The sequence below is a fragment of the Dasypus novemcinctus genome, chromosome 13 (genome assembly GCF_030445035.2).
Source record: "Dasypus novemcinctus isolate mDasNov1 chromosome 13, mDasNov1.1.hap2, whole genome shotgun sequence".
Lineage (NCBI taxonomy): Eukaryota > Metazoa > Chordata > Mammalia > Cingulata > Dasypodidae > Dasypus > Dasypus novemcinctus.
Genome location: NC_080685.1, coordinates 31,392,982 through 31,414,506, shown reverse-complemented (window position 1 = coordinate 31,414,506; position 21,525 = coordinate 31,392,982). Strand labels below are relative to the sequence as shown.

Here is a 21,525-nt window from a genome sequence, read left to right as displayed (position 1 = left end):
AGCCTGGAATCTGCATAACTTGACAAGTCCCCAGGTGATCTGAATCAGGTGGCCTGGGAACCACAGTTTGGTAAACATGCCCTACAACATGCGATTGGAGATCGTTGGCTTTGTTCATACTTATCCAATTTCCAGAGAATCATGCTGACATCACTGTGCCTATTTAATGTGAATCGGCCTTTATTTTGCACTTGTGTGGTGCAGTAACAAGTTCAACATACAAGATAGCATGACATATTGTAGGTTAGCGTTACAGCATTATGCAATTTCACAAAATTCATGTTAGCTTTTTCATTTTTTTCTTCTTTTTAAAATGTTGACATATTTATTTTATTTTTGAGTTGCATTTTTACAAGAGAAGACACAAGGTAAAGAAAGATGACCACTTTGGAGAGGGATCAGGGTGAAGGCAATGTCACTATCATGGCCATAGCAAAAGCCTTCCAAGAAAAAGGAATTTGTACTGTTTCTCTCCTGAGCAAGCCGCCCCTGTCCTACAAACCAGTTCTATCTGTTTTCATATCCAGAGCACTGTTCAGAAACATGTACATCTTGGCTGTGCTCCACTAAGAACTGAAAGAAGGAATAACTCACAAAGGCACTCTGTTACTAAGAAAAACTCTTATCTTCTCAAAGGAGTCAGGATGTCTGCACAGAAGGACCGACTCTTGGAAAATCAGAAGTGACCATTCCCTAACCTATTCCTGACCGTGAATGCCTTGTGCAAAAGCTAGGATGTGACTCTCTTGTCTTTCAAATGACTCTTAGGAGGAGGCAGTCCTCCTCCACCCTTCTACGTTATATCAGGAAAGAACAAAGGTGAAAGCCAAGTCAGCTACTTTGGGACAGCAAAGTCAAGGGCACGATGGATTGGGCCTGAGGTAGAAAGGAGGAACCCTGTACCATCCGCCTCTTTGCCTTTTTCAGAGAAAGACATTGAGGTAGCTCCTAGGCTACAGAGCTACTTGTTCCTCCCTGTCACCTCACCACCCACTGCTCAGTAGACCCAAAGAATGCTAGGAGTAAAGCTACAAGGAAACGGGAAAAAAAGGGTGGGGTGAGGCTGTTTTCCCAGACTTAACGTCAGGAGGAGCTACAGAGGCACACGCATCAGGGCAAAGACCAGACTATCTCCACCTGTTGCTTTGCATTGTTTCTGGGAAGGAAACAAAAGCGGGTTGCTCAGCAATTTCTGATCTTTAGACATTAAGGCGATGAAGAGGAACCATTTAAATTTTTTCTAACGGTGCTTCAGAACGCTCCTGTCAGATTTACATTAAACTATCTCAAAATGCATTTTTAGAAAACAAAAATTATTTTCTTCTACATATGATACAGTATTTACATTCCATGGGTACAGGACAGAGACTGGTGCTGTGAACCCAGCTGATGGTGAGCTAGTGAGCCAGATTATGGAGGATGGGTATTGACTGGGACAAGAACAGAGAGTGGCCTTTATGCCTGCTCTGTGTTGTCAAGAATCTGAGTTACGAAAAACAAAAGGATTGGGGGGAGTAGATTTGTTCTACATTCACAAGAGCTAAGGGAACACCAAGGATAAGATCACACCCTCTCCATGGAGATTCAACTTTTCAACCACCTTCTCAGAAGCAAATTAGAAAGTGATGTTCTGGTACGTAAGTGGACACTTAGATCTTGGCTAATCTTTCAGGTCCTGAAAGTTTAAGCTGTTGCTTATCTGAGTTTGTCTTTAGGCTGGCGAAAAATATCTACTGCCAATCTAAGTCTACTTATTGCCAATGAAGTCTTTGCCATCTGAAAAGTCTCAATTTTGGAGACATGGCTGGACTAATCCCAGCAAGATGCTGAATCTCTCTCAACCTCTATTGCCAGGTGCCAGAAGGAGGATTCAACTCTGTGGTCCCCCATCCCTCCACTATGTTGTGAGACTCACCAGTTCCAAGAACTAAGCACTTTGGTTTGATGGAAAGGATGTTCTGAAAGAACCCAAGTGGCTTTGATGACTCATTTAGCCACACTGTTATTTTTATAGCCAATGAGAAAGAACCATCTCTGAGAGCCCTTTTCCTTATGAAGCAAAATTAACCTTATGACAGCATCAAAGCCACTTGAGAAGATTCTAAAGCTTCTCAACACTTAGCATTTCTGGAAAAATCAAGGAGCCATTTAAGCCTTCAAACCTCTGATGGTTTCCAACCCATCAATCAACAAATGGCTGTCACTTCTATATATAGCTGCAAAGGGAGATGGCAGTCACCTCATTTCTCCTCTCATTGTTCTCCTACCTGCAAATGGCATTTGGGATCAGCTGGTTACTGTTCTAAAAGTCTCCAAAGTTCCTTTTAGAGAAGTCATCGAGTTTCGTAAGCCCAAGTTCTTCCTGATAAGTCTGATATGTTCTATGTGCTTCCTGGGGCTGTCAATGAATCATAGAATGTCTTTATTCCTTCATAGCAAAAACACCCCACTTCCCAATTACTCTTTCTCCTGCAAACCCTGCTTTATCTAGCCCACGTTCGTTTCTTGGCTTACTACACAACTCTGGACCTTAAGCTCAGCCAAAGGGCAGAGATATAAGAGGTAAGAGGGAGAAAAAATGGGGATGATGAAACCATGGGATTTTACAAGAGCAAACTATTCTTCTGCAGAGATGGGGGGTGGGAGTGACTCTCCAGAGAAGCCCAATAAAAAAGGCCAATTTCAGCAAATACAATTCGGCACAAAACACAATTTTCATGGATTAAAATCTGTAACTTGATATTGGCAGTTAGACTAATTTCTTCAGTTTGTATTAGACATGCAAGTATAAGGTTACATTGTTATATATAGGCTTGTAAGGGTCTTTCTCTCTCTTTTTTCCCCCATTAGAAAAAAAAAAAGAATTTCTAGTGCCTTGCAAAGGAGAAAAATCATTGCCAAGAAGTGATCTGCAGCTGTGGTCCTGTGGGGTGTTCTTTGTGGGTTCGTTTTGTAACAAATATTCTTCTACAACTAAAATGAGGTTTGAGTCTGCTTCTCTCTGTCATCTCTCTCTCCCTGCCACGTTCCTCCCCAGCCAGCCCTGGGGTTAGAGGCAAGGACAGCAGAACTAGTACTCGCTCAGACTGTGCCACTTGGCCACAGGCTTGCGGGGGCTCTCGCAGACCTCCCTCCAGTGCTCGGCACCGCTGGCTGTGACGCTGTGCGCCCCCAGGATCAGCCTCCCCACCACCTCGTTCTTGGTGGTGCGATCGAAGTCGATGACGAGGAACTCAATGCTGATGTCGGGCAGGAGGTCAGTAGGGATGTCATAGATGAAAGACTCATTGAAGACTGGGTTCAAAGTGCACTTCTTCACATGGGTTTTCTTCTTGGCAATGCGCTTTCTGCCGTAGTAGACGTTCACCTTGACATAAGGATCTGGGTCCCCCAAAGAGATAAGAAAAAGGGAGACAGGCCTATGACACGGTCCTCTCCTAGGATAGTTTTGGGTTGGGAAGGAGGGGGCTCTGTTGTTCATTTCTTTGGTGGTGGTTAGTGATGGCACAATAAATGTACACTGATTATATTTGAGTCTGCCTGCCTGGGAAAGGGGACAAGGAAACCAAACAGGAAGAGAACAGAAAAACCTTCCTAAGTCGGTTTGAAGAAACCCTCTGACACTAAGAAGTGCATTTGCGGGCACAGGAACCAGCAAATGTCTGTGGACTTTTTGAGAAATCTCACCTGGGGCAAAGGCTCAGCACCTGGCATGCATATCATTTTAAGATGCCTTGCCAACTAGAATGACCCTGTTTGTTCACTCAAAGCCCCTCCCAGCTGGGGAAATCTTTTGGACCTCAAAATTAAAGAGAGGAAAGGATGAAAACCGAAAGCACAAAGGGTCTGGAAATGTGGGAGTGTGTCTGGGCTGGAGGCAAGCAGTGGTTGGGGTGGGGGTTCAGATAGTCAGAAGTTTGTAGGTTGAAGTAAATAGCTGCTACCTGAGAGACCGGTGATATCCATCTTCGGCAAGTGTCTGGCTTTGAGGACCACCACTGTCATTCTCTGTGCCACAGGCTGATATGACAGAGACACCTGGAGCTCCCCTCTGCTAATGCACTTCTGCGAGCAAGAAAGAGTAGGTGAGTATCTTGGTGGAGGAGCAGGGCATGGCACAGAAGTATGCAGAGGGGTGGGAAGAACAAGTGCAGGGATGATATGTTTATATGAAAGATGCTCATTCTATGTGAATATGTTACTATTATATTTAACAGGGAGGGAAAAGAGGAAGTGTTATGATCATAATCCTGATAGTAAATAAATCATTGGCATGGAGAAATGCAAAGTGTTTAAGAGCAGGGACTCTGAAGCCAGATTGGCCTATTTTCAAATCCTGGCTGCCACTTCTTAGCTATGGGACCTGGACAAGGGACTGAACATCTTCGTACTTCAGTTTCTTCACCTATAAAATGGAAATAATAGTTCACAGCAGCATTGCTCACAATAGCCAAAGGGTAGAAGCAACCCAAGCGTCCATCAATAGATGGATGGATAAACAAGATGTGGTATATACACACAATGGAATATTATTCGTCCGTAAAAAGGAATGAAGTTCTGATACATGTGACGTGGATGAACCTTAAGGCATCATGTTGAGGGAAGTAAGCCAGACACAAAAGGACAAATATTGTATGATCTCACTGTTATGAAATAATTGGAATATGCAAATTGATAAAGTCAGAAATTAAAATACAGGTTACTAGGGACTGGTGGGGGTGGGGAATGGGGAGGTAATGCTTAATGGCACAGAGTTTCTGATGGAAAAGTTTTGGTAATGGATGGTGGTGATCACAGCACAACATTTTGAATGTAATTAAAACCACTGCATTGTATAATTGCATGTGACTAAATGGGAAACTTTAGGTTGTATATATGTTCTCAGAATAAAAGTTAAAAAAAAAAACCCACAGAACTATACAAACACTGAATAAACTCTAGTGTAAACTATGGACTATAGTTAATAGTAAAATTATAATATTATTGTTTTATCAACTGTAACAAAGGTACCATCCTAATGCAAATTGTTAATAATAGAGAAAACTGTGGGTGGGATGGGGTATATGGGCACTCTGTACCATCTGCATGAGTTTTCTATAAATCTAATAAAAAATTTAAAAATGGAAATAATAGCACCTAGCTCACGGGATTATTAAGAGGATTAAATAAGTTAAAATTTGTAAAACACAACAGTGCCTGGCATATAGTATGCACAGCAGAAGTACATTCACTCTTCCTCTCTCATTTTATTCTTATGATAAAAAAGTTTTGAAGAGTATATAGTGGGAGGTAGGAAACTTGGGTTGGAGGCTTAAATTCGCCACTTATTTACTATATGTCCCTGGGCAAGTCCCTGAACTTTCTGGAGCCTGTCCCTCCATATTACACAAAGAATATCTACACACCTGCTCAGCCTGCCTTGCAGAGTGCATGTTGGTATGTCTTCTCCAGCCACGTCCACTTCCTCCCCAATGCTCTGGGATTGAACCCAGGACCTCGTATGTGGGAACCACTGAGCCACATCAGTTCCCCTGAGTTGGTGTTTTCATTTGTTTGCTTATTGTTTTTCTGTTTTTTTTTGTTTTTTTTAGGAGGTACCAGGGACCAAATCCAGGACCTCCCATGTGGGAGGCAGGGACTCAACTCCATGAGCCACGCCTCCTCCCCTCCAATATCTATTTTGAGCTAAAAAGTACTGTAGTAGGGAAGCGGACTTGGCCCAGTGGTTAGGGCGTCCGCCTAACACATGGGAGGTCCACGGTTCAAACCCCGGGCCTTCTTGACCCGTGTGGAGCTGGCCCATGCACAGTGCTGATGCACGCAAGGAGTGCCCTGCCAGGCAGGGGTGTCCCTGTGTCCCCCATGTAGGGGATCCCCATGCGCAAGGAGTGCGCCCCGTAAGGAGAGCCGCCCAGCACAAAGGAAAGTGCAGCCTGCCTAAGAATGGCACCGCACACATGGAGAGCTGACACAACAAGATGATGCAACAAAAAGGAACACAGATTCCTGTGCCGCTGACAACAACAGAAGTGGACAAAGAAGAACATGCAGCACATAGACACAGAGAACAGACAACTGGGGTGGAGGGGAAGGGGAGAGAATAAATAAATCTTAAAAAAAAAAACAATCCTAGTCCTCTAAGAACACTTTCAACAACACTTGGAGGTCAGCCTGACTGGGAGATTCAGACAAGGCTTTGCCTGCTGTTGTTTATGGAGAGTGAAGAAGAGACATGCGGCAATGGGCAGAGTGGAGAACATGCCAGGAAGAGGCACAGGAATGGGTGGTACAAAGGTATGGAGCCAGGAAGCAGATTTGGCTCAACGGATAGAGCGCCTGCCTACCACATGGGAGGTCCAGGGTTCAAACCCCGGGCCTCCTGACCCATGTGGTGAGCTGGCCCATGTGCAGTGCTGCTGTGTGCAAGGAGTACCATGCCATGGAAGGGTGTCCCCCCACACAAGGAGTGCACCCCACAAGGAGTGCCACCCAGCATGAAAAAAGTGCAGCCTGCCTACGACGCGACAAAAAGAGACATAGATTCCCGGTGCCACTGACAAAAATGTAAGCGGACACAGAAGAACACACAGTGAACGGGCACAGAGAGAAGACAAGGAGCGGGGGGAGGGGAAGGGGAGAGAAATAAATAAAAATATAACTCTTTAATAAAAAAAAAGGCATGGAGCCTTGTGAGGGTACCCTGTGCTCAGAGAAGGGTGAGAGGTGAGTCTGCCTGAGGTGGGTGTGTCTGGTTTTTCTCTGCTAGCTTGAAGCCCCACATTTCATCTTTACCCACAGCATATGTAGTGTCAGCTCTTGATTATGTCTATGGGAAATACCTACAGTCAATTTAAATCCCAGGCTTGTTGCCCTCGCCAACCAGTATATTTCTGGGCTGTTTCCTTTTGCCATGAGTCAGAATACAATCAGGGAATGTAAACTCACCTTTGGGGGGGGGGGCAGACAGCTCAGAAAGCAGTTTATTCTGTGTGCCTCAGTAAAAGTTTAAGGCATAACATCAAAGCACAATGAGTAATTAAAAATATAGATAGGGAAGTGGATGTGGCTCAAGTGAGAGAGCGTCCACCTACCATATAGGAGGTCCTGGGTTCAAACCCAGGGTCTCCTGACCCACGTGGTGAGCTGGCCCACACGCAGCGCTGCTGCGTGCAAGGAGTGCCGTGCCACCCAGGGGTGTTCCCCACTAAGGGGAGCCCCGCACGCAAGTAGTGTGCCCCGCAAGGAAAGCCGCCCCACACAAAAAAAGCGCAGCCTACCCAGGCGTGGCGCCACATAAATGGAGAGCTGACACAGCAAGATGACGCAACAAAAAAAGAAGAGACACAGATACCTGGTGCTGTCGAAAATGCTAGCAGACACAGAAGAACACACAGCAAAAGGACACAAGAGAGCAGACAATGGGAGGGGGGAAGGGGAGAGAGATAAATAAAAATAAATAAACAAATAAATAAATCTTAAAAAAAACCCATATATATATATCAATGTTACAAATTACTCAGTTACCACAAGATAATAACAACAATAAACCTGCTTTAGTCAGCAGTGGAAACTCACTTTTACTATTAGCCACAGCAAAATGGCATCAGGCAAGCAATTGCTCATGAAAAAGAAAATTGAATGCCTTCCAAAATATCCAGAGATGAGCTGTCTAATACAGTAGCCATAGCCACGTGTTTATTTAAATTTTAATTTAAATTCTTTAAAATTAAAGAAAATAAAATTTAGTTCTTCAGTCATACTAACTGTCTTTCAATTGCTCAAAAGCCACATGTGGCTAGCAGCTACCATTATTGGAGCGAACAAATATAGAACATTTCCATCATCATGGCAAGTTTTATTGGACAGCACTGATCTAGAAAGAACTTTCAGATTATCTGGGCTACTGCTCCCCTCTATTTCCATGAATAAGGAAATGTTAACTCTATTTCCTATCTATTTGTAGGAACCATCACTACATTAAGTACTGAGTATCTAAATATGAAATATGCACTCTTTAAATATAATTCTAACTTCATGTATAGAAGTGGGGTAAGTGGAGAAAAAAGGAACATTTGATTTAATAAATGAAGAGCTTTGTTCATAAAAATAACACTGATTACAAAGTGATAGCTTAGACTTCCTGATTTTTTGTTTAAAAACATGTCTGTAAATTACCCAGTACAGAAAATTCTTCCTAATGTAAATCCTTGTGCTCCTCACTTAGTTCTTTGGGAAAGTAGGCCCCTTCCGGTTTCCCTTTTAATCATTTTCTCCTTTAAAATCACACCTCAGGCAACTTTCTTCATCTGATCCCCGCCTCCCCTTCACCTTTGGCCACTGACATGGGTAGAATGGCAATCTCCTTTCGGGCCCCTTTGTGATGCCCAAGGCGGCAGCCACAACACTGCCTGAATGCCATTCTTTTGCATGGAAGGCCAGAGCTTAACATCAATCCCTCATTCCCCCTCCCCTTCTCTTTCTACCCAATTCCCATTCCAAGCAGCTCTGTCAATAGCTCTTTCAAAAGAAAGAGCCTTTGAGTGCTGGGAGTGGGCTCTGTTTCCCAGCCTCTTTGCCTACTGAGGCACTGGCCCTGTGGGGGGCAGGCAAGCAGAAGGACAAGGGAGAGAAAGCGTTTTATCCCTGCCTGACAGAGCTGGGAAGCTTTGCTCTCAGAAAGCGGTCTCCTTTCTCCAGTGGAAAAGAGGAACAGGAGCGGTGGTCCCAAAGAATACATTCAGATGAAAGAAGTACTTAGGAGAGAGAGAAGTCTATTTTCCTGTAATTAGCAGAGCCTCTTCCAGAGTGATTTTCTAGCCAGAGTCTTTGTACTCAGAGGTCCAGGGGACCCTCAATAAACCTTTCTTGGGGCCAAAAGTCCTAAGGGCCACGTCCACCCTAAATGGCAACCATGGGAAAACAAAAGGAACAAAAACCTTAACATTCAACCAGAACTCCCCTCTTCCTCCCCGCGTGACATGTGCATAGCAACCTTCTTTATTGTTCCTGGAAAATTGGCATTCCTTTTTCTTTCTCTTTTTTCCATCCCTTTTGGCTAGACTGGATGACCTCTGAGGTCCCTCTTAATTCTGAGATTTTAAGAATCTTCTCATTCCCATGACCATAGTCTTGGGTCGTCAACACCAGAGCTGGGCAGGGGAAAGGCAGGAAACAGTTTGGAGAACAATAACCTGAAGAAATTAGGAGGCCTCTAACAACTCTCTATTATTCACTTTGTAAATCACTTCTTTCCCACTGTCTCCTCCCTATGCCCCAGCCCTCTCTGCACCACCTCCTTTCTCCTCGTGGGGGATTTATGATGGGAATGTAAGTTCACTTTAATTTCCACCTGAGCCAAATAGAAAATCTAGCTTCCAGTAAAAATATCTCGTTCCAAAGCCCAGCTCAGGGATTTTGGGTGCTATCCACCATTTTAAGGTCTATACAGCGACTTCCTCTTACTAATAATCAAGGGTTAATTTTTAATGCTTCTTAACTATTTCTGTATATTCCTAAGAACTGGGAGTGCTCTCACACAGCGACTCCTTAACCTTCACCATACAGTCAGAGGAAACACTAAGGTCCAGAGGGGATAAATGCTCGCCCAGAGTTAGACAGGGACAGTCCTGGACTTTTTCAATTGGACTGGACTGTAGTTATGGGAAAACAAGAGATAAATTTTTTGCTAAAGACCAGGAAACAGAGTTGGGGTGTGGGTTTATCTAGAGAAATGAAATTCTCACCTGTTTCCACCAACAAATCTTGGGAGGAAGATAATTTGGCTCCATATTGTAAGGGGATGCCTTACATAGACCAGGAAAGAGCTCTTTACAGACAGGGTGGGAGAGCCCAGAGCGGCTCTAGCCACTCTTTGCCAAGGGGAGACCCAGAAAGGGCAGACTCTAGGCTCCAGCGGGGAGGATTTGGGATAGATATTTGGAGGCTGCCCTGCTAGGGAATCATGAGGAACAGTGATTAGGAAGCTGACAGCCCTGTCTCTGGCTGGAACACAGCCCTGTCCACCGGTGCTATTTGGGGGAAAATGGGCTTGGGGAGCCTGGGAGGCTGCAGTGGCTCTGGGGGTCCTGCCTGGGGCCTCGCCCAGGGGATGTGTTGCTCAGGATCCAGCGCTGGCTTATCTCTCCTGAAGGGAGTTAATAAAGTGGAAAGAAACTTGGCTTTTGCCAAGAGTGCTCTGGCAGTTTAGCAAATGCCATTGTCTGTGCTCTCTGCCCAATGCCCTGGATTTGAGGCTGTTTTGTTTCCAACCCAAATCAGTCCCCTTTCCTTGCCAGTCTGTCCCCAGCTGCAGCTTGGCACAGAGCCATCCTCCACTCCTGCCTTGGACTGTGAGTGCCTGAGCTGTTTGGAGGAGTCCAGCTATTAGGGGCTTTATGGAGGTTGGGGCTCCAGGGAATAGTGTGGTGGTCAGGATCTTCCTGGAAGGAGAATAGATGAAGGCAGGTAGTGGGGCACTGGAGCAGCGGACAGGGGAGGCAGGAAACTGGGAAGGGGCTGGGCAGAGCCCTGGGGAAAAGACAGGAGGAGAGGAAAAGGGAATGCAGAAGGATAAAACAGGCACTGCTGTGGTTTCTTCTGCCCATGCCTTTGAAACCCAACCTCAGAAAACACAAGAACCCTTGCTGGGTTGGACTCTAGGATGTCTCATTGTATTCTAGCACTGAACCAGTGCCTTGTGGATGCCCTGACCAAATGCCTCTGATATTCTCCAAAATTCTTTGCCTTCCCTGGCCGAGTGAAGTGGAGTTGAGTGTGCCACACAGGAACAGCAGTTACTTTGGGGCAATGGCATGTCTGGGCCGGCTGCGGTGGGACAAGGGGCTACTACACAGCACAGACGGCAAGAACACACACCCAGAGGGGAATTGCTCTCTACCTGCTCCCCAGCCCTGCCAGAGCCCTTCTTCAGTGGGCAAACCTTTTTCCTGGCAGCTCCAGGCACACTCTGCTCCTGCTGACCTGGGAGCCTCTTCTGTCCAATCCTGTGCCTGGAAAAGGCATCAAGCCATAAGAATGGCACCTGTAGGCAGGCCTCTTTCCAGGAGAGGTGCAGTTTTCAGTTAGCCCTGACATCCTTTCTGAGCCTTCTACCCCCTTCTCTGCTGATTCAGGAGTGTCTGCCTTCTTTTGTCAAAACAAAGAATAAGTATCTACAGACCACATGTATCTCCCAGGGATCAAAATTTATTTATGATAGAAATACTTATTATGATGACGATAGCAATAGTTCAAATTTATTAAGTGCTTCCTATGAGTTAGGCTCTATGTAAATTTGTTTCACTTAATTCCTATGAGAAACTGAGACACAGAGAAGTTAAGCAGCTTGCCCATAGTCATATAGCTGGTGGAATTTTTATTTAAACTCAGGTCTGACCTGAAAGTCCTTGCTATTAATTTACCACTTACGTTATACCCTCCAAAAGAAATGAAACTCTAAGGGTAAAATTTCAGCAACTTCTTTCATAGCATCTACTATGCTTACTAGAAGGGAAGTGCTAAAACTGTTTGTCTTTCTCCTCTACTAGAATGGAAATTTCTCAAGGGCAATAATACACCAGGTATATTGTCTCATTTGATCCTCATAACCATGTAAGGAAGGGATATCATTCCCATTTTTACAGATGAGGAGACAGAAGCTTAGGTGATAAGTAATTCACCCAGATCACACAGCTGGAAAATGATAAGGCAGAATTTGAACTCAGGCAGTCCAACCCCAGAGCCCAAGTGCTATACCACAGCACTATACAGTCTCCTCAGTTGTGAAAGAAATGAATGAACTAGCGGGGGTGGGGGTGGGGTACATTTTTTGCACCCATGAAATTACAACTCAAGAGCCAGTGCACGTCCAGTTGTGGGGAAAAGGAGAAAGGCAGGATGGAGGACTCTCTACCAACCCCCTTCTAACACAAACAGAGAAGACAGGAGAGATGGGGATATCTGTGGTAAAGGTTTGGGCCTGGGTAAGAGGCCAGAAGGGTGGAGCAGTTCATTAAGTTGCATTTATGAAATGGTTGTTAAATGACATATATACATGGCACTATGTTTCTAGGTTTGGCTTGGGAAAAGGAAGGCCAGGGAAAAATTACTGAAGTATTTTCATGGTTCCTCAGCTGTGAGAAATGAGTTCACTTTGGGAGGAGGATCAGATATCGTTCTAGAGAGGACATTTAGCTTCCATATCCTTATTATGATATGATGGTGTGTCTGGAGCTGGCAGGCTCCAAGCAAGCTGACATAGCCTCAAGATGCTAACCAATAAGTGAAATTTCTTTTTTTTTTTAATTCTTTTTTTGTTGTTGGTGGTGTTTTTTAAAATTTTTTTAATTTTTCTTTATTTCTTGTCCCTTTGTCTCATTTAGTAAGTGAAATTTTGGAAGCTACTAGCCCTTCTTTCCTCAGGAAGTTGTTCCTTGGAGGAGACCAACCTGACAAGTCCCCCTTCTTACTCTTCTTGATAATCAAGTTTCCTCTCTCCAGCTCCTCTTTGCTACTCATCCCATCTCCCCTTTCCCTCCCACTCCTCCCCTTAGAGGTTATTTCCCCCAACCTGCCACCCCTCCCCAGTACATTCTTCCTCCTCACCTGGATGTTCCTCTTGATGATGTCCCTGGTCAGCTGCACCTTGCCTGTGCTAGGGTCCACTCCAGCCAATGGCACCATGACCTCCCCAATGACGTCGTCCCGAGAGAAGCGGTCAAAGCTGAGGACGAGGAAGTGCAGAACCAGGTCCTGCAGCTGGCTGTATGGGATGCCATAGAAGGTGAAGGTCTCGTCAAACACGGGGTCCAGGGTCTTCCGCAGCACTCTGGTCTTCACCCGATGCCGCTTGTCAGGAAGGATGGTCATTTTGATGTAGGGGTCAGAGCCCTGGGTCTGGTCATCCATCACTGGCAGCCCATGGGCCTCCTGGATTGTCACCACCAGAGCTTTTTTCGGGAAGTTATAGTCCACTGAGAAGGTGAGAGATCCTAGCATGACCTCCTCCTCTGGAGATGATGGAGAAGTGGTTTTGCTTTCCCCAGGAGTCAGGCTTGCAACAGGGCTCCTCAGTTCTTCCCCATAGTCCACTTTGATGGGTAATTGGTCTATACACGAGCCAGAGCTAGGCCCCCTGGGACTTTTGTCTCGGCCCAGCAGGCCAGCCTCTGCTGCGTCCACCAACAGATTCCCGTGTCCACCTTCCCTCCCAGAGCCATCTTTGTCTCTCCTTACTTTGATGATTTTCTTCTTGTTGCTGAGGGTCTCTGGATATATGCTAATGCCTTTGAGCATGTGAATGAACTTGTAGGGTGGGGTCTTGTGCTTCTTCTCTGCTTGCTGGTGGCAGCATGTCCAGACAAAGACGGTCACTGAGACGCACACCACCAGCATAGAGGCCCCGATAAGGCCAGCCACCACCGGTGAGACATCTAAAGGCAGAGATGAGACCCATCAAGGCAGGTAGACTTCAATCCCTGTCCAAAGCTTCCCCACTCATTGCCTCTGCCAGAGCCAAACTCATCTGCAGTCTACCCTCCAAAGCAAAACATACTTGTCTGACCTTTAGGGTCACCCCCTCTCTCAAGGACAAACCTGGCTATACTGTTTATCTTCTCCAGAAAGCCTTCTGTGAGTTTGCCCATCTGACTCACTGTTCTTTTCTTGATCTTCCCTCAGTATTAATGGACTAGATTTTCTCATTGATTTGTGTTTCACATAAAGCTTCTCTGTAAGTATTCTTAGGTCACCTTTTTAAATGGGAGACCGTTCACCTCAACTTTTACCCAAGGACACAAGTGATGTCTTTTGTTTCAGGAGGATATTCCACAGCCTGCAGTATAGAATTTGAAACAGTGGGCCAGTGCTGCCTGGTGGAATGAAAGGATGAGTTGAGTTGAGTTTCTGTGGAATATTCAAGAGTGGTAAAAGTGGGTGGGTGGCACTCTTAAAATAGGTTCCAAAGTTTCTTTCTCAGCTACCAGGTATCTAAAATATAAGCATTTTAAATAGGAAGAAATAGGGACAGTGGAAAATATAAAATTTTTGCTCAAATGTCCCCTTCTCAGTAAAGTCTTTCCTTACTACACTATTTAAAGTACAGCCTTCTTGCTTGATATCCACACTTCTTAACCCTGCTTAATTTTTCTCCATATGTCTTGTCACTTCTCTAGTGGAGAAGATAGACCAAAAAAATTACATTTTACTATTTATTGTCTATCTTCTCCACTAAAATGTAAGATAAACAAGGACGTGGATTTTTGCCTTTTTGTTCTGCTGCAACCCCAGCTCTTAGAACACATGGCAGGAACTATATGGAAGGGTAGGTATAATTTCATCTGCACTGGTCACAACACACATGAATGTTCTGTCTAGAACAGTATCAAATGAATGAACATCTTAAGTACAATAGATTTTTTTCCCTTCCCTCTCTACAGTTTTGTCTTTTCCCACTAAAGTTTGGCCCTAAACTAGAATATTTCAGGTTGGCACTTTTTTCTTCCTCAAGTCCCTTGAAGCCAAATTGGGTTAGGCCTAAAAGGTCTAGATAATGCCTGTAGTTTTCCATATTACCTTTTATTTAGTTATTTATTAAAAAATTTTTTTTGTGGTACTGGGGATGGGGAATGAACCCAGGATCTTGTATATGGGAAGCTGGTGCTCAACCACTGAGCCACATTGGCTGCCCTGAGTTGGTTTTCATGGTTTTTGTGTGTTTTTTTTTTTGTTCTCATTGTTGTTTTTATTTTTTGTTTTGTTTATTTTCTTGCTTGTTGTTTGTTTCTGTTTTCCTTAGCAGGCACTGAGAACCAAACCTGGGATCTCCCATGTGGAAAGCAGGTACTCAACTGCTTGAGCCACATCTGATCCCCAAATTACTTTTTTTAAAAATTCTTTTTATTTATTTTATTTATTTATTTTGTCTTTATTTTTTTAATGTTACATTTTTTAAAATGAGGTCCCCATATAACCCCCACCCCCCACCCCCACATTACTTTTAAGAGAAGTCTTGGGTAGGGAAGAGAGAACTGAGAAAATAAACGTGCTTCCAATGTATTGTAGATTCTGCCTAGAACACTCTTCTACCAGGATCTGCACAGCTCCCTCCCTCACTTACTGCAAGCTTCTGAATATTCCCTGACTACCCCAGGTAGATATTATTCCCATCTCTCGGCTTTAGTTTTCTTTATAGAACTGATCATCCACTGACATATATTTTATTTGTCTTCCCTCACTAAATAAGCTTTATAAGAACAGGGACATTGTCTAGAACCATGTAGCATATAGTAAATGCTCAGTGAACAAATGAATTAGTGAATTCAAAACAGTCTTCACAGATTGGAAAAAGAGGATGACATCAATATGATTCCATGTAACAGGAATAAAAATGAAATCCTATTTGGGCTTAAAATCCCATCTATATGGGGGGGGGAAACACATCAAATATAAGATACAGACTATAATTAGTAGTAATACCTTGATGATGTTCTTTCACAATTGGTTAAATAAATGAGTTTAGCAAAGTCGCAGGTTATAAGATCAATGCGCAAAAATCAGTAGCATTTCTGTACACCAATAATGAGCAAGATCAGGAGGAAATCAAGAAACAAATACCATTCACAATAGTAAATAAAAAAATCAAATACTTAGGAATAAATTTAACTAAAGAGGTAAAAAACTTATACATCGAGAACTATACAAGATTGTTCAAGGAAATCAAAGAAGACCTAAATAAATGGAAGACTATTCCCTGTTCATGGTTACAAATGTTTCACAACAATGCAAGGTGTTGGTGGTGGGGTGATGTATGGGAGCCCTGTATGATGTTATGCACGTTTGTTTTATAAGTTCACAACTTTTACTGTACACTTATTGTTTATGTATGTTCACTATGAATGGTATACTTCAATAAATTGTTTTTAAAATGGAAAAAAACAAACATCTATAAGCATTGGGAGAACTTATTTGACAATAGTTTGTGCAAAAATGACTTAGTAGTTTAGTTGACCACAAGCCTGTACCATAGTTAGTTAGGCTAATGCCACCTTTTCTTAGGAGCACTATGTCCAGATCATAGGAAGGGTAGGTATAATTTCATCTGCACTGGTCACAACACACATGAATGTTCTGTCTAGCACTGACAATATTAAAAACTGTATCTTTTGTGTGCATTTATTATGTCCATGCCAGGCATTGGACTATAGAGCTTTCTCTCTTTGAATCAAAGAACTCGTTGAAATAAGTACCAGTAATATCCCTGTTTTACAACTGAGGAAACTGGGGACTCAGAAATCTGCCCAGGTCACACACTAGAAAATGGGCGTGCAGGGATTCAAACCCTGGCCTGCCTGACACCAGTGTCTACGCTCTACTTTATGGATAAGCAGGAGAGTAAAAGGCCTGGAAACCATAGGGAATAAGGGGAAACTGAAGGAAATAGGGTGGGTGTGGTCGAGGCATGATAAATGTCTTCAAGTATTCAACGCATTTTGACAGAAGAGGGGCTGATTTGATTTTACTTTGGAGGGCAGGACAAGCACCAGTGCTTACAGGTTACAGGGAGACAAAAGAGTCAAATTATTATTAGAACTGCTTCACAATGGCTCGAGTTACTTCATGAGGCAGTGATTCTCCAACTGAAAAATTTCAAAAAGGGGTTAAATCGTCCTTGGTCAGGCATATTCTAAAAGTAATTTCTGAATCATGACTGGACTAGATGATTCCTTCTACCATAAGCATTCCATGGTTCTATTAAAGTTGAGACCAGGCAAGAAAAGGAGTTACATTTTAAAATAAGATAAATAAGGAGTAAAATTCTTATTAACAAGATAAGCCAAGGTGACCTCATCCATGTCTTTATTGAATAATTATACGTTTAGTCTTCAAATGAAATGAGTTTTACAAAATGGAGGTGGTCCTGGCGGTAATTTCTTTGAGAGTAGGGCAGGAACAACATCTGTTTGAATCCCTCAGAGTCTCTTGCACCTAATAACTCAGTTAGTATTGGTCTGAACAATTGATTGGATTCAACTGTTAACTCAGAATGGGTGCACTCTGAAGAAGTGGGCCTCCAATCACCAATCATGGGCTTTCCTGCAAATTACTTGCTACTGAATGATGAAACTGTTTTTACTACAAAGCAGAAAGCAGGGAACTCCAAGACAGGTATTATAGTTGTTTTTTTCCTTCTAACTGCTATAATTTATTAAGACAGGTATGTTTTTGAGAATTATTTGAAACAGAGGTCTAAAGGCCCAGGTTGAGAGATACCTGGGTGATCCTTTCAGGTTTACCATTGATTTGCTCTATGATCTTTAGGAAATACTGCTGCTTACAACGCAGCAATTTTTATTGTTAGAAAATGGAGAGGGCGTGGGTAAGAAAGAAGAGAGATTATTATCTCTCAGGATAGAGAGAAGAAAAAGAAGAGAAAACCCTTTTGTGTATTAAGCTCTTCCCTACCTAACTTCCTACTTCTGCCCCACTTTCTTCTTCAGTTTAGTACTCGTTAACTTAACCTTGCCTCTTTCCCCCAAATCCAAGGCAGCGAACTAGAAAATTCAGAGATGTTGAAACTCAGAGTCTGCTGTCTGGCTTTAGTGAAAAGGCTGGTGGGAAAACGAAGTTGGAACTAATGGCCGAAGCTATAAATTGCAGTGACCTGTGCTCTTTGCTCCTTTCGTACTTCAAAGTCATAGGTAATTGAGTGTTGACTTGGTGCACCTCCTAAGGGTGACACCATTTGACAGGTACAATTAAATACTCTTTGAGACATGAAAAAGTTAGGAGCTGCAATTCTTTATGCAGGAGACCCTCCATGAGGGTCCAGAGACCTGCAAGACACACTGGGCTATGCCCAGATCTTGCAGCCTCTGATCAGATTTATTTATTGACACGTCCTTTCTTAAACTTAGCCCTCCCTTGTCCAGTAGTCCAGTGTGACCCAGGGGAATGAGAATGAGTTTTGGTATCAAGCCATCACTGGTTCAAGTCCTAGCACTACCCTCACTAGGTTGCTTGACTACAGGCAAGTTCTATGATCTCCTTGAGCCTCAGTTTTCTCATCTGCCAAATTATATGTAATAATGCCTACAGAAGAGGGTCTTTGAAAGATTAGACAAAACGTAGCAAGTAAAAGGCTGATATAATTTCTTTTTTCTGTTTCCACTAATAGCCCCACTAAAGGAAATCTTTATATTATGCACCATACCACCTGCTTTTTCAAGGAACCTAGAACTGCAATTAGAGAAAGGAATCTGTTGGAAAGAAGGCATAAGAAAAACAGCAGGAAGAAAACCGTGCAGTAATTTGTGTGATTATACACAAAAAAGAGCCTTCTATTTGGAACCTTGGGACTCAGATGCAAAGGTATGGTGGAAGAAGAAAATACAACTGGGTTTTAGTTTTAGGGAGCAAGCAGGAGCAAGAAGCTAATAGGTGTGAAAATCTATTGTCTGGATACGTTCCCAAATCTAATGCTTTCTTCCCGTAATTGGGAGAGACAGCATACTGGGTTCTGCTTATTTCTACATACCTCTGACTCTGGAATAAGAAAAGTCATTTTCTAGTCAGATTATGTCCCCACCCTAAATACTGGACTCTGATACTCAAACCTTCTGGGTTGTCAGAAGAATAGAATCCCTTAAGGGATAGAAGGAAGCCTAGGCTGGCAGCACCTCTCACAGGTTTCACCCTTCCAAACTGGGGGAGAAGCGGGGCAATTAAAAAAAATTTTTTTTTTTTGTTGTCGGGGAAAGTGTAGCACAGGTAGTTGAATGCTCTAGCACATTTTGGAGCATTACCCACAAAGAGGAAAAAACTTGCTTTTCAAGATATTCTTTCCCACCTTCTTCAGTATTTTCCACTCCACTCTCTACCCAAGGGAGTGCAACTCCTCTCGGAGCCCTAAGGCCGGTCCGGGGACCAGCCGCGCTGAGATGACGTAATGCTTTCTCTGGTACACAAAGCGGCCTCCCCCGGGCTCGGCCCCTGTCGCCCCACCCCCTCCGGCCTGGCTCCGGCCCCTGCCAGCACCGGCGCGGGTGAGGCCCACTTTTGAAAAGCCAGTCCCAGGGAAATAGGGAACAAAGGCCCCGGAAGAAGAGCCGAGGCGCTGCCAGGAGGCCCAGAAATAGACATAACGTCATCCCCCATCCCAGCAGCGCCCAGCGCCATTTGGTAGCATCGGACGGATCCCACCATTACGATGCAGAACGGAGCTCGCAGGGTTCACGTTTCCTTCCAGCCCCAGCAGCCAGCTAACCGGCGTAAGGAGTGGCTTCCTTTTTGCTCTCCGCCCCCGCACCCTCACTTCCCCCGAGGCCGTAGCCTCCCGGGCTGCCATCTTGAGGCCCCGTCCCCGGGCCACCTCCCTCCCGGGCCACCGCCCTCCCCGCAGCCCCGAGGAGTGGGAGGGGGAGGAAGGGCACCGCCCTGCGCGCCCCGGGCGGGAGGGCTCGGCCTGCTCCACCTCTCCTCCCCCAGAAGGAGGGGTTCGTGTCCTCCGCACGTTCGCCGATTCTCACCTCCGACCGTGGTGACGGTGCACCCTGCAAGGTTTTCGCATCCTGGTCTTCCCCATCCCCGATGTGGCTCTGGCCGTGCCAGCCCCTGCAGTCCAGAGCTCAAGTCCAGCCCCTGCCCGCTGCCCACGCCACAGGCCCGATTCTAGCGCGCCTGGCATTTGCACCCCCTGCCAAACGCTGACCTGCCATGGCTTTGCAGTGGCTCTGACCACCCCAAGCATAATTTGCCCGACTCTACTTACCAAAGCTAGGTCGGATATTGGTGATCTCAGCCATGTCGTAATCAGAGACTGTTGCTATAAATGCTTTTGCAGGGTTCGCACAACTCTGGGAACCCCGGGTCAGGACGAGGCCGCTGCTGCGGAGCGCTAGGTCAGGGGTGGGGGAAGGTATCCGACGGACGCCTCCTGCGACGGTCCAGTCCCTGGTTGTCAGCTGCGGTCGCCTCTTAAGAAGCTTCAAGGATGCTCTGGGCTAAGGATGCAGGTGCAGCCAGACTGGTCCTGATGCGAAGTAGGCTCCGCCTTCTTCCGAACGGCCCTCGGCACAAGACTCCACCTCTGTCCGAATAGTTCCGGAAGGCAGGCCCCGCCCCCTCCGGAAGCTCTAGGGGAGGGCCCCCAGCCGCCGAGATTTCCAGAGAATGAGGCACCGCCCACTGGTGTGGGGTGTGGGTCTCTTAGGCAGAAATCCAGAGGCCGGAGTGAAGGGAACTCTCAAAGTTGATCATCATATGAGAATTTACAGATCCCGTGATTCCGATTCCCTGGGCTTAATATAACAGCAGAATGTTCTGGGTGAGAGGGAGCCCAGGAATTTGGAAAAAGAAAATGCGATACTGCCTGGATTTAAGTATCGATTGCCATTGTTAGTATGCATTTTTGAAACCACTAAAGGTTATTAGGAAACTTCCTTAAACTCTAGCAGGTCTGATTAAAGACCAACCTGGTGATGGTTGCACACTTATGAAAATTCTAGCAATCATTAAATTGCTAGACTAATGAATGCTAAAGTTAATCAGTGTTGAATATTTCTCTTCGTTGAGTCGAATATTTCTAAAGTGCTTTAGCTGCTTAGGGGATGGGAAGTGGGCATAGGGATGGGAAGAGAGAGCAAGAGAACAACAGATCTGTATATTCTGTGAGTTCAAAAAGAGGACACAGGTGAAACTTCAGGCGTCTGAAGACTTTCTCGGCATTTGGGAGAGTTAGTGTGATTCAGGTTAGAGCCAGACTACTGGCTGTTACCTCAATGATTACAACAATTCCACCCTTCATTTTGTTTGTGGATGCTTTCATCCAGTCAGATTCTGTTTACAGACCCAACCAGTTCGAACTGGTTATTTAAATGCATATTTGGGGAAACGGACTTGGCCCAGTGGTTAGGGCATCCGACCCGTGTGGAGCTGGCCCATGCGCAGTGCTGATGCGCGCAAGGAGTGCCGCCCCACGCAGGGGTGTCCCCTCGTAGGGTAGCTCCACGTGCAAAGAGTGTACCCATAAGGAGAGCCGCCCAGCCGGAAAGAAAGTGCAGCCTGCCCAGGAATGGCGCTGCCCACACTTCCTGTGCTGCTGATGACAACAGAAGTGGACAAAGAAACAAGACGCAGCAAATAGACACAGAGAACAGCCAGCCCAGGGAGGGGGGGAATTAAATAAATAAACAAATCTTAAAAAAAAATAAATGTGTATTTGTTGGTGGTTCACTTGTAAAATATTTCTTGTAAAATATGTTTTCCAGGTTTCACATTCTGTGCTTCTAGTGAAGTGGAAGGAACATGGATCTAGGAATCATTCATTCATTAAAAACCATTTATTGAACTACTGAACATAGATTATGCCCTAGGCAGCTTCCTGGGCACTGGATTAATGCATTAGGAGCCAGAGTTAGGATACCTAATTTCTAATTCCCCTTGATAGCGTGAAAGACTGATATTTTTGTGAAATCACCCACTCAGCTGAGCCAGAAATTTGTCCTGTATAAACTGGAAGTGATATAATAA

At 44.7% G+C, this 21,525-nt stretch overlaps 1 protein-coding gene across 2 annotated transcripts; it reads right to left on the bottom strand.

The window, feature by feature from the left end:
• Positions 1-156: 156 nt before the first annotated feature.
• On the bottom strand, positions 157-20,228 carry SYT11 (synaptotagmin 11). Of its 2 annotated transcripts, none has more exons than XM_058309854.2 (4): positions 19,766-20,228; positions 12,604-13,430; positions 3,942-4,065; positions 157-3,381 (listed from the first exon to the last, which is right to left on the bottom strand). In XM_058309854.2, exons 1-4 carry the CDS (start codon positions 19,797-19,799, stop codon positions 3,071-3,073), a joined length of 1,296 nt encoding a protein of 431 aa, XP_058165837.1. In that variant the 5' UTR covers positions 19,800-20,228; the 3' UTR covers positions 157-3,070. The 2 variants fall into 2 exon arrangements, with proteins under 2 accessions (XP_058165837.1, XP_058165838.1); XM_058309855.2 differs by having other exon boundaries at positions 3,945-4,065; positions 19,766-20,131.
• Positions 20,229-21,525: the final 1,297 nt, after the last annotated feature.

Coding starts and splice junctions, on each gene's coding strand:
- SYT11 (XM_058309854.2), bottom strand. CDS start 19,799: ATGGCTGAGATCACCAATATCCGACCTAGCTTTG. Junction 13,431..19,765: donor CAATATCCGACCTAGCTTTG/GTAAGTAGAGTC, acceptor CTCTGCCTTTAG/ATGTCTCACCGGTGGTGGCT. Junction 3,382..3,941: donor TATCACCGGTCTCTCAGGTA/GCAGCTATTTAC, acceptor TGGGGGACCCAG/ATCCTTATGTCAAGGTGAAC.